Genomic DNA, 13,161 nt, shown 5'->3' with positions numbered 1-13,161 from the left:
AGAGGAAGAAGGAAAAGCGGTTCCAATCACAGAACTAGGTCCAGAATCTAAAATCCCTCAGAACATATAAGACGCGATTCCCATCTGCGTTCAGGCTTCCATTTGGAAAGTCTGCTTGGGGACCCCCCAACCAGAAACCTATCCACAGAAAAAGCAGTTACCTAAGGAAACCAGTGGACCCCATAGACTATAATGGGGTCCGTGTGGTTTCCGGACAAAAAATGTGGAGAGAAAGTGCTGCTTGCAAGACTTTTCTCTCCCCATATTTCATGTGGAGAGGGGAACGGAATGGACTGAACACAGATGTGACCTTAGATAAAGTGTCACAATGGCCTAATAATACCTCACTGACCCCCCCCCCCCCTCACATTTTGATGCTTCTAGGGTTCTCACTGGTCTTTACCTCTTAGTTCCTCGTCACACAGGAGATAACAGCTCACTGAAACAATGGCTACGGCCACTGACTGCTGTGGCTAGTGATGGACCGAGCAGTCATTCCCAATACCTAGGAAGATCTGAAAGTAGACACTAGCATTGACCTCAGAAGTGACAAAAGCAACAAGAGATCAGTAATGTGAATGACACTTTTCATTTTTCTTTGACATTCTCTTCTTTACTTCCAAGACAATCCCTTTAATACGTCCAGTAAACTCACACCCGCATCAAAAACAGCAAATGAATTGATTTCTGGTTTTATATAGAACTCCATTTACAATGATACCATGAAGGTGGACAATAGTATAAAGCTTTCTTCATTTCACTGCAGTGGACAATTAGAATTAAAGGGAGTCTGTCACCAGAACCCAATGTATCAACCCAACCCAGCAGATAGATAGGTTAGATTTCCCCTTGTGAATCGCTTTCTGGGGTAATGGCATATCACTATTTTTTATCAATAAGAAAATTATCTCTTTGGAGCCCCAAAGACCTCTTTTGCATATTGACAACTATAACAATATCCCAGCCATGGAGGCAGCAATTCACAAAGGGAAACCACTGTATGATTCAAGTGATTGTAACCTATCTATCTGTGTGGCTGGGTTGATGTGTTGGGTTCTGGTGACAGACTCCCTTTAAAATATATCCATAACTTGTTCCTGCTCTTGCTCTTGGTGCATACAGTAACAATGTGCCGCAGGCTATATTAGCTAGTGACTTGCCTAATGGAATATCTGGCACTGACCCTGGAGTGGGTGGCTGTCTACAGAAGGGGAATCATTATGCTACCAGGTGACGGAACAATATGTGAAATGGAAAGCTGGTCCCACGAGCTGGCTGTATCTTTATTTCCAGGAGCCAGAGGTTAGAAATTTTAGCAGGGAGCAGCTCCCTAGCCAAGACAGCTACATTCCAGTGGAGATGCTGGAACGTCCAGCGTCTGTGAGAGCTTCTTCCATGCCACGTCTGGCAGAGAACCCCCAGGTAAATACAGCAACATAACCCCTCTCTTCTCAACCTCTACTAAGTCACGTATCACAATATACAACCTATTAGCCAACAATCTTCAGTCCTCCAAGAACATTCCACCATCTAGCAGCCCCGGTCGACCTATAGTCACATGGTCTGTTGCTTTTCCTGTTTGTCCATCTGCTCTTTTGTTAAATTATATTCGACTATCATTTCATTTGTTTTCAAGGGGTTTGCTTTACGTGTTACCGTTGTTTTGTATTTCCGTTTGTTTCTCTGAGTTTGTTTTCTCGATTTTTAAGGCGACAGTTCTGTTTTTTGGTCACATGACCATTTCATTTACTTTATTTTACACTTTATAATTAGAGGGGAACCCCCATCGCCAAAAAGGATTTGTCTTTCTCGTGGAAACTGGTTAAAAGTCAAAGACTAGAAAGTTATTTCGTAAAATTTTATTTTGCATTATCTCTTCCCCTTCAATTATAAATTTAATAAAATTGGATATTTATGACGATAATTTTCTAATTTATTTCATTTATTTTATATTTAATACATGGGTGGAAAGTTTTCTCTTTATTTTTCCCTATAGGTCTCATGCACATGACCGTACTATAGATTTATATTATACATACAAACATACATACTCTACCTCCATTTGACACTGATTTGAGGCATACAAAGTTTTTGCTTATAAATTCATATAGATTTTATGGGAAGTAATTGTGGAATGTTCCATTATAAGTTATGTTATGGACGTATCCTCACTTAGAAGCATTGGCTTAAAGGGAACCCATCACCGGAACCCAGCCCCGCAGATAAGTTAGGGTTACATAACCCTTGTGAATTGGTGCCATTGTTGTTGTTTTTGTGAATATTGGAATGAGCTCTTTGGAGCAATGAGGGCGTCCCCAATTACCTCTTTGGAACAATGAAATTGGCCCCATTGAATATTCACAAAAACTACGATATCCTGATAACAAAGGAACCAATTCACAAGGCAACCCTAACCTATGGGACTGGGCTTGTATGGTGGGTTCTGATCCCTTTAAAGGGATCCTATCATTGGATATCCTTTTTTTTCTGACTAATACATAGGAATAGCCTTAAGACAGGCTATTCTTCTCCTACCTTTAGATGTCTTCTCTGCACCACCGTTCTGTAGAAATCCCGGTTTTCTTCGGTATGCAAATTAATTCTCTCACAGCACTGGGGGCGGTCCCCATTGCTCAAACAGCACTGGGGGCGTCCCCAATGCTGCGAGAGAACTCTCACTCTATTATCTTCTGGAATGCCCTCTCACTGTGTCTTCTTCCATCCTGGGTTTCAGTCTTCTAGGCATGCGCAGTCGGATCTGCCATCGGGCCTTGGGCAGAGCCGACTGTTCATGCCCGTGGCCACAAGAAAATGGCCACTTACACAGTAAGCTGGTATAAGCGGCCATTTTCTTGTGGCTGTGGGCATCCGCTGCCGGCTCTGCCCGAGACCCAATGGCAGAGCCCACTGTGCATGCCTAGAGGATTGAAACCCAGGATGGAAGGAGACACAGGGAGAGGATGTTCCAGAAGAAGATGGAGGCGGCGCTGGAGATTTCTCTCGCAGCACTGGGGAGGAGAAGTAGAATAATAGCCTTTGTTAAGGCTATTCCTACGTCTTAGTCAGAAAAAAAGGGTATCCAATGATAGGATCCCTTTAAAGTTAGATATTGTAGAACTAGACTAGATGCACCAAATTATACAGATTAGGGTTACGTCAGCAGCTATATGTATGACCAAGTTGTGTGTGCAGATATTTTCTTCCTTTTTTGGCTCGCTTTGGCCTTTCAGGTCCTGTCAGATGTCAGCTCCATGAGGCGTTCCTTCTCCACAACAGCAGACAAGCGTGCCCGTAGTTCCTGGCTAGAAGACTTCACTTTAGATAGAAGTGGTCTAGATAGTGGGTACAAGCAGCAACGTCGTAGCTATCATGCCTCTTTAAGACTATCCACTCATCGACTGAATACAGATACAGGTTGGTCAGATTGATATGGAAATGCCATGTAGACACAAAGGTTTGGCCAATGTTGGACTAATTCACATTATAAGAAGATTTGTTTTGGAATGGTTTTACAGTCAGGGTACAGGTATTCTAAAGCCTGCATGGTCCGAAATGTGAAATTCTTCTACAACTACAACTGTAAAGATATCAAGTGAAGTCCAATGTCATTGACATCAAATGACTAATAGAAAATATTTTATGAGTATTGCCCCTATTGCCAGTATCCTCAGAATTATTGGCACTTCTGTAAGGTAAAGTTGTGAACCCTACTTACCCCACCCCTCACAATGTGAGACATCTCCAATTGTGTATACTACTGGTCATACACCTTCAAAAGCTGCTGGCCAAATGCATGTTCTGCCAACAGCACTTTCCCCTGACTTTCCTCCATAAACATGCACACTCAATTTAGCCAAGTGTGCAAGTGTCAGTGGGAAGAGGGCAATAAGCTGCTGCCAGATGCCCCCCTACATTGGCTTATCTCCCATCAGTACAAAAGGATGGGCCATGTAAACCTCAGCATGCCTAATACTTTTTCCTCCTGATATCATTTGTCAGAGCAGAATTTGGAGACCTCAAATACATCAAATAATGAGTCAGCCCGCCAAAGTCATGGGGTCCACATGATGGAAAACTATATTTTTGGGCTCAGTATTTTCTACTCCGTTCAGAATCCCTTTAAGCAGGCTCCTTGGACCCATCAGATAAAATGATTCCCCTAGGAAATAGACTATAGCACCCTTCAAATTTTGGACATCTTGTCCTGGTGGGTTAAAGGCCTGGGCTACTAGAGGAACCTCTAGTATTCCGGTGGGCCAGTCTGAGACTGCCTATAAGCAAGATTCCTGGTAAGATGACCTATCCTATCAATATATTCTACTGTAGTTTTCTAAAAGCAGCAGATTTTTTTAGCAACTGATGGCTTAGCCTTCAGATAGGTCATCAATACTATATTTGCAGGGGTCTATAGGGCATAGTCAAACTGTCTATGGGGCAGCGTTGCAGTACCGGTGTTAGACTCCTGCAGATCTAATATACCCTAAGGATAGGCCATCCATCTTAGCAACTGGATAACCCCTTTAATGTCAGGTTGACAGAGAAGGGAAAATAATAATTAAAAAATATTTTAGTTACTTTATCTTTCCTCCTTTTTAATGACTATCCCCTGCCCACCCCCCAAAAAGAAAAATGTTTCCTTTTTGTGGGCTGATTGACCATTATCTAATTGTCCATGTCTTTTTTTACCTGTTTCTGGTCCTTTCCTCCGCATCCTCTCCTTTCCCTCGGTTGAGCTTGATAGACATATATCACTTTTTCAGCAGAACTGTGTAAGTATGGAATATGAATCTGGCCTCAGATACAGTATTTTATTCAAATAAGTTACTTCAACGTACCCCCAAGGCTATGAAATAAACTGTGCTGCTATTATGGAGAGCCTGGGGTCAGTACACGTAACCCCCTTAGGGACATGTCATGCTTCTATAGGGTGCATGTTTAGAATCTAGGAATTCGACTAGATGAAAGAGGACAATACTGGAGAAGAACCTTCCTAACTCTTAATTCTTTTTCCATTTGCAGGTCATCGATTAGACAGTCATCGTTCAGGAGGAAGAGAAAGGGGTCGTTCTAAGGAGAGGAAGCACCTTTTATCCCCCGATCCCTCACGTTGCAATTCAGAGGAAAGGAACCCACAAGCTGCATGTGAGCATAGGGATCACCAGCTATCACCCAGTCATACCCATGGCAGTGTGCAGGTAAGATCACTGTGTATACCAAGCATTCAGGAGAAGATCCGTGATGATCAGGGTAACTTCTACATTGTATTCCTCAAAGTGATTTACAGAGAGATACTTTCATCTTGTGTCGGTCAGAATGGTCATATGTAGAGATGAGCGAACACTAAAATGTCCGAGGTTCGAAATCCGATTCGAACAGCCGCACACTGTTCGGCTGTTCGAACGGATTTCGAACCCCATTATAGTCTATGGGGGGAAATGCTCGTTTCAGGAGTACGCAAAATTCGATAAAATTATACTTACCAAGTCCACGAGTGACGGTCGGGCTGGATTCCCCTTGAAGTCTTGTCCCGGCGCAGCGCCCCCGCGGCATCTTCCGGCTGGAATTCACTCTGCGTAGGCATTGGGGCCTAGGCAGAGCCGACTGCACATGCGCGGTCAGCTCTGCCCGGCCTGACGCCTGAGCAAAGCCGACTGCGCATGCGAGGGCATGCCCACGCATGCGCAGTCGGCTCTGCCTAGGCCGGATGCCTCGGCAGAGTGAATTCCAGCCGGAAGACGCCGCAGGGACGCTGCACGGAGAAGACTTCTAAAGGTAAGAAAAGAACCAGTGTTGATTGGCAGAATGTATAGCATTCTGCCAATCAACGCTGGTTCTGCATCAAACATTAAACTTTGAACAGCTAGTAGTGTTCGATCGAGTACGAGTATCTCGAATACCGTAGTATTCGATCGAACACCTACTCGATCAAACACTACTCACTCATCTCTAGTCATATGTAGTCATAAATATGGTCTCCTGCAGCTGAGACCCCGACTCTGCTTTAGAGAGATCTACCGTATTTTTCAGACTATAAGACGCACCTAGGTTTTAGAGGAGGAAAATAGGGAAAAAAAATTTTGAAGCAAAAACTGGTAAAATATTTAATATATGGGAGTTGTAATTTTGCAACAGCTGCAAGGCCACATTGACAGGTGACCCTGCAGCTGTACGGGGACGCATACAGTGGTTTTTTTTGCGGGGCCAGAAGTACTTTTTAGTTATACCATTTGGGGAATATCTATTTCTTAGATCACCTTGTATTGAAAAAAAAACCGGTGGTTTATGATATATGATTTTCTACTTTTATATATACTCTAGGGAAAGGAGGTGATTTAGAACTTTTATTTATTTAATTTTTTTATTATATATTTTTAGTTTTTTTTTTTTTTTTTTTAACTATTTTATTCCCCCCCTCGGGGCTTGAACCTGCGGTCACTTGATTGCAAGTCCCATAGACGGCAATACAACTGTATTGCCGTCTATGGGACATTCTGTCTATTAGTATTACGGCTGGTCATAGACCCAGCCGCATTACTAATATAGCAGTGACAGGCCTGGGAGCCTCATTAGGCTCCCGGCTGTCACCCGAACAGGTCGGCTCTTGCGATATCGCCGCGCAGGAGCCGGCCTGCAACTTCACAGGTACGGGGCCGGTGGGGACCGGCCCCGGGGGAGAAGGGGCCACCGATACTGACCCGGCATCCGCTGTACTAGAGAGGAGGGGGCCGGCGAGGGATAGATGCTGGCACAGGTGCCGGGGCCTGAGACTGCCCCTGCCGCTGCTGGCTTCATGCAGGGCAGAGGAGCGCAGCGATGTCTATCCCTTGCCGGCTTCCGCCTCTCTATTACAGCGGATGCCAGGCGCCACATTCGCACTATAAGACGCACCCTTCTTTTCCCCCCAAATTTGGGGGGAAAAAAGTGCGTCTTATAGTCCGAAAAATACGGTAATTGATACAGGCCAATTTTGGAATGACCATTACTAGCCTTGTTTGTTGATTGATCACATCTTTTATGAGGTGTCTAAACTCGTTGCTTGTTGACTGTGTAACATGTTGTGCGATGTCGATTAATGCAATCTGTATGGGGGTGATCAAGTGGATATTCTATTGCCGATCATCAATGTGTAGATAATCCTATAGAGGCCACATTATGGGTTTAGGAATCCGGTGCATGGTCTTGTTCTCTGCACGTACAGAATTGGACCACTCAATGGGCTCCTAAACCCAGGATAAGTTTCTAGCTTTCTTCAATCATTTCCCACAAACGTATATATCAGTCTTCCCATCTGCTCCTGCTCTATAATGTTCTGCCTGCTGCATTTCTAACGTTATGATTTCCCTCTGATTTTCTATGGTCTTCGTATCTTTTACACATTGTCACTGTACTATTTTTTTTAATGATTTAGCAAATTACTTTGTGTTGAATTTTCATTTTTTTTCTAACAGATGCTTGACTCATTGAACGAAAGTTGCATTCCTTCTGACACCAGCACCCCAAGACGTGGGCGACGCCAACTTCCTTCTGTGCCTGCAACCCCAAGACCTCTTATTTCCTTTTCTTCTTTAATCCGCCGACAGAAACACAGCTCACCTCCTCTTAATGGCAACGACAATGCACCTCTTCCTAGTGAGCCAGGCCTGAGCGAGTCTTCCTGCTCCCTCCAGGGGCGCCACAGCTCACAGTCAACTCCTCAGCACTATATCTCAGAGCCATATTTGGCCCTACATGAGGAGACGCAAAGCTCAGACTGCCCAGCTGAGGACACACTCACCTTTGAGGTTGCTGTGGCTACCAGTCTAGGTCGTTCTAACACCATTGCTGCTGCCCCATTACGTCAAGGGTGGCAGATGCCCAATGGTCACTATCGTCGTAGAAGAAAGGGCGGGATACCAACTGTGATAGCTTCTCGTGAATTAAGTGACACAGAAGAGGATGATCGTTGTTAAAGGAAGATGGGGCATGCTTGCTGTGCCACGGCAGATATTGTTTCAGTGGCCCCTCCATCACATCTCTGAGTTTCTTCCAGAGGAAACTCACAGCACTCACTGCCAATCCCCTTACCTAAAGTCCAGGCATTGCCGTGAAAAATGGTCGAAGCCTGGATCTTAATATCTTGTGCCAAAACAGATTTAAACTGTCCTGAAGACGCATGCAAGAGTTTAAAGGGGAGGCATGGAGGCACATGCCCTTAATAGAATGGAGGAGGTGGCCGGTCTAGAATATATCAGTAGGTGGGAGAGATCATCGCCTATCATGAGTTCACTACCGTTTGATACTCATTTGCCAATAATAGAACTTGAGCTTTCAACTATTGACAATTGATCATCTGCCAAAGTGATCAACCTTTAGTCAAGGTACCGTATGTTAAGAATACCGTCCGATACGGTGATGACAAATTGTTTGACTAGTAAGTTTATCGAATGGACAGCCATTGAGTTGTGGTTACTGATGGATAAACCAGTTTACTGGAAGATCTCTTATGCAGCTCTGTGATGTTTATATGACAATGATATGCAAAGATGTTGGGTGGTCGGGAAGGATCTCTGGTTACGTTAAGTGCATTCTCTGAGCCCATAACCCTTGTCATTGGATGAGACCATGAAGATCCATATTTTGTTTATTTGTATCAAAATCCTTTCCTCAACCTAAGGTTTAGATAACTTAAGGTTGAGGTAACTTTAATTGGCAACTCGGTGGATATGGAAATAAAAGGAAACATCATGTACGTAGACATACAGGACAAACTAGTGCTGCATCAGTTAAGCATGCTTCATTTTGCATGAATTTTAGGGCCCATGGGGGTTAAAGGAATCCCTCAATAGGAGAGGCTTATATAGTAAGGTAAATGTTCCTAGGTCATGTAGGAGACCCATGTGATTTTTTTTCTACTTTAACCCAAAAATTAAACAGTAAACACAATGCTTCTTATATAGATTCTGATGGATACCAGTCTGCCAATTTCAATGGTAGTAAATTAAAGGGGTTGTCCAGGATTACAAAAATACAAAAGTCTAGGAATGTGGTAAAATAAAAAAAAATGGAACAATAATAACTTACCTTGTAAACCTCCCACCACCCCAGTTTCTGTTCCAGTGGACCTCCAATTCTCGACGACTTCTCTTATATCGATAATGTGTCTGTGTGACTGAGTCAGCCAATTATTGGTCACAGTGGTGAATCCTGAATGTACTGCATGAGATTGGGGAAACCAGTGATTGGTCAGAGTAAACACCAGTGTAAGGATGGTACAAACTGCTGGACAAGTCAAGAGAACCAACAGGATTGCCAGAGTGGTGGGATTGAGGCGGCAAGAGACTTTAGGGAAATGCTCTCCACAAATTCTTCACAGTACAAGAGAGATCATTCCTTTTTGGATTAACAGAGTCTGGGACTCACTCAAAAACTTCTGCCCCATTATTATGTTCTTTGTGAACTGTTTACCCCTGTCTATCCATGTACAGTATCTCACCGCAGGGAGGACATAAAGGGCTGCAGTCAGTGGCGTAACTAGGAATGGTGTGACCCTGTGGCGAACCTTTGACATGGGGCCCCTCCGACCGATGCCGAAGATCCCGACCAACCCCCCCCACCGCATTCCTGTGTGCACTATTATGCCGCATAGTTGCCCCTGCACACAGCATTGTACCCCATAGTGGCCCCTTCACCCAGTATTATGCCCCATAGTTGCCCCTGCACACAGCATTGTACCCCATAGTGGCCCTTTCACCCAGTATTATGCCCCATAGTTGCCCCTGCACACAGCATTATACCCCATAGTGGCCCCTTCACTCAGTATTACGCCCCATAGTGGCCCCATCACCCAGTATTATGCCCCATAGTGTCCCCATCACCCGGTATTATGCCCCATAGTGTCCCCATCACCCAGTATTATACCCCATAGTGGCCCCATCTCCCCGTATTGTGTTCCATTGTGGACTCCCATTAACAATTATTATACTCTGGGGTCTTTTCAGACCCCAGAGTATAATAATCTGAGACCGAGAGGGGGATACAAACATAAACACTGTTACTTACCTATCCCTGCGCTCCCCGCTGTCAGCTATCTTCAATGACATCAAGGATGTCATGTGACTGGGGGCCTGCATCGCGACGCAGAAGGACGCAGGCCCTGATCATGTGACGTCTGAGACGTCACACAAGTAGGCCCCGAAGCCTTCGCGGAGCGTGGAGACGTAAGTAACACTGTTTGTTATGTTCGCTTACCTCTCCCGGACCTCCGATCATTATACTCAGGGGTCTGAAAAGACCCCTGAGTATAATAATGATGTTTGCGGGGCCCGCGGTGTCACTTACTGATCCCGGCCCCTGCCAGGATCGGTAAGTAAGTAGGGCCTGTTACCGGTTGGAGTAACTTCAGCCGGTAACAGCCTATTAAAAAAAAAAAACGCTGCTTCCCTGGTAGTTACACCACTGGCTAAAGTAACTCAAGTGTAATACAACTCTTTCAGCCAGAAAGTGAATGAAGCAAATAAACTACATAGAGTACTTACTATATTGACTAATTCTAGGTTAGAAACTTAAATTTACACATTGATGTCCATATCCTAAGATATTTTTAGTGAAAGATTGCTTTAAGGTCAGAAACTGTCCTTCAGAAGGACAATAAGGAGAGTTTTTAAAGTAACCCTGTAGAAATACACAGCACTTTATTAGATTTGCAAATGTGCAGTATTTTTTTATTTACAGTATTTGTGATAAACAGTGGTGGATTGAGTTTAATGGAATAGGTAGTTGATTTGCAAATGAAGTTTAAGGCTGTCACCAGAACCCAACATATCAACGTATCCCCGGAGATAGATAGGTTAGTGTCACCAGAACCCAGCATATCAACCTGGCCCCGCAGATAGATAGGTTAGGGTCACCAGAATGCAGCATATCAACTCAGTCCCACAAATAAATAGGTTAGAGTCACCAGAACCAGTATATCAACCCAGCCATGCTGTTAGATAGGTTAGGGTCACCAGAACACAGTATGCAGATAGATAGGTTATACTCACCAGAATGCAGCATATCAACCCAGTATGCAGATAGATAGGTTATACTCACCAGAATGCAGCATATCAACCCAGTCCCACAGATAGCTTAGTGTCACCAGAACCAGCATATCAATCCAGTCCCGCAGATGGATAGGTTAGGGCCTTCCTAATGAAATGCTGTTTTTCCTTAGATTCAGCGCCTCCTTTGTCCAAATATTGCCATTTTTGTCAATAGGCAAATAAGCTCTTTGGAGCAACAAGAACATTGTTGTTGCTCGAAAGAGCAAACTCTCTCCCTGCTCACTGTTGCCCTCTGCTCCTCCTTCCTTCCTTTTATTGACAGAACCAGGCAATATATACCTTATATTCTCAATGCATGCGCAATACTCCTGTAATGCTTGCCTGCAGATGCACCAATATAAGCAGCGGCAAGTGCAAAAGAACTCAGGGCCAGGTGAGATTCGGTATACACTGCTTGACCCTATCAATCAGAGGAAAGAAGGATGAGTGGAGGGCAGTGCAGAGCAGTAGGAAGGCTTACCTCACTGGAGCAACCACAACACCCTAATTGCACCAAAGAACTCATTCACATATTGGCAATGGTAATAACACTGCAAGAGAGACAGCGGTTCACAAGGGGAAAGCATTGTTTCAGATCTCCCCTGTTCGACCAGTGGCTCTGTACATCCACACTGCGTGTATTGTATTGGTAGCATTGAGAGCATAGACAGTGATGTATTATTATGCAAGGTATTGGGATATGTATTTTCTGGCATATCGCTCTGAAGGGTCTTATATTGTATGCCATATTGATCTAGAAAAATACTTATATAAGACATAATACAAAGCCATTCTTCTCAGAACACTTGCAGTCTTGATGTTGTGGTTGCCCTTAGAGTTGTGTCCTGGAATTTACAAAAACCCAATAGATGTTTAATGTATGAGAAGAACTGAGGTCCATTGTACCTTTCCCTTCAGTACATTCTCCCCTAATAGAATTTATGGAATTAAAAGGGTTTTCTTGGCCGATTAAAATTTTTGAAAACAGGCTTTGGATATTGTAAAATAATAAAAGTGATATTCAGCTCACCGATCCATCGCGACTCTCATACTAAGACTTCACGGTCCTCTACTTCCTGCTCCCTCTTGACACACAGGAAGTGCCACTGAGCAAATCCCTGGCCAATTACCGAAATATGTAGCCTATTTATCCATTGACGGACTGTGTGGTCAAGTTCTGTGTTTTGAGAGGGATGAGGATGTAGAACCCAACACAAGACCAAACCGGTAGTGATGGGGGAACAATGGGGTCAGTATGACTTGCATCTAAAGGGAGTCTGTCTACAGAGTCTATCAGATCAACCCACTGTTAGGTATTTTCTCCTTGTGAATCGGTGCTGCTATTGCCAAAATATTGCTGTTTTTGTTACCATGCAAATAAGCTCTGTGGAGCAACGATGGCATTGTCCCTTACATCAATGGAGCAACGACAATACCCCGAATTTGTATCTAGTTAAAGACATTGATAGCTTTGTAACAGGGCAGTAATTCACAAAGAGAAAACACTGTTTGATTCAGGTGAACCTAACATATCCATCTTCAGGTATCGGTTGATATGCTGGGTTCTGCTGACACTCTCCTTAATATTTGACCCCATTCTCAGCCTGTTTTCAAAAAGCCAAAAAACCAAATTGTGTCCCTAAGTCCTGGTTCACATCTGCGTTCGGTAATCCATTTGGGAGTCTGCATGGGCCCCCCCCCCCCCCAAACGGACTACCAAATGCATTGGCAAGTGGTGTGCAGTGAAAGCATACGGACCCCATAGACTATAATGGGATTTGTGTGCTTTCCGCACGGTCTCCGCATGGAACATACAGACAGAAAAATATGTTGTGATCTACTTTACCTCTCTGCATAACTCGTGCGGACACCGCGCAGAAAGCACACAGACCCCATTATAGTCTATGGGGTCCATGTGCTTTCACTAAACACTGCTTGCCAATGCAATCGGTAGTCCATTTAGGGGGTCCCCATATGGACTCCCCGAACGGATTGCCGAACGTAGATGTGAACCAGGCCTTAGAAATATATAAGCTATATATTTGCCATGGCAAATCTTGCACCCCATACATCAGCATTACAATCCATTGCCAAGCATATG

At 44.1% G+C, this 13,161-nt stretch overlaps 2 protein-coding genes across 2 annotated transcripts in view; one reads left to right on the top strand and one right to left on the bottom strand.

Moving 5' to 3' along the window:
- Positions 1-8,788, top strand: part of CACNA1E (calcium voltage-gated channel subunit alpha1 E) — a 456,683-nt gene extending 447,895 nt beyond the window's left edge. The window contains exons 46-49 of the mRNA XM_075287936.1: positions 1,294-1,422; positions 3,231-3,414; positions 5,020-5,195; positions 7,449-8,788. Coding sequence (XP_075144037.1) covers positions 1,294-1,422; positions 3,231-3,414; positions 5,020-5,195; positions 7,449-7,949 — 990 coding nt within the window. The 3' untranslated portion in view covers positions 7,950-8,788. The remainder of the gene's footprint in view (positions 1-1,293; positions 1,423-3,230; positions 3,415-5,019; positions 5,196-7,448) is intronic.
- The window catches only part of LOC142218930 (regulator of G-protein signaling 8-like), a 404,296-nt gene that overhangs the window by 94,174 nt on the left and 296,961 nt on the right, over positions 1-13,161 (bottom strand). The window lies entirely within an intron of this gene.

Source organism: Leptodactylus fuscus, chromosome 9 (assembly GCF_031893055.1).
Source record: "Leptodactylus fuscus isolate aLepFus1 chromosome 9, aLepFus1.hap2, whole genome shotgun sequence".
In the NCBI taxonomy this organism is placed as follows: Eukaryota; Metazoa; Chordata; class Amphibia; order Anura; family Leptodactylidae; genus Leptodactylus; species Leptodactylus fuscus.
Note: the sequence above shows the minus strand (reverse complement) of the source record. Positions and strands in the feature narration are given on the sequence as shown.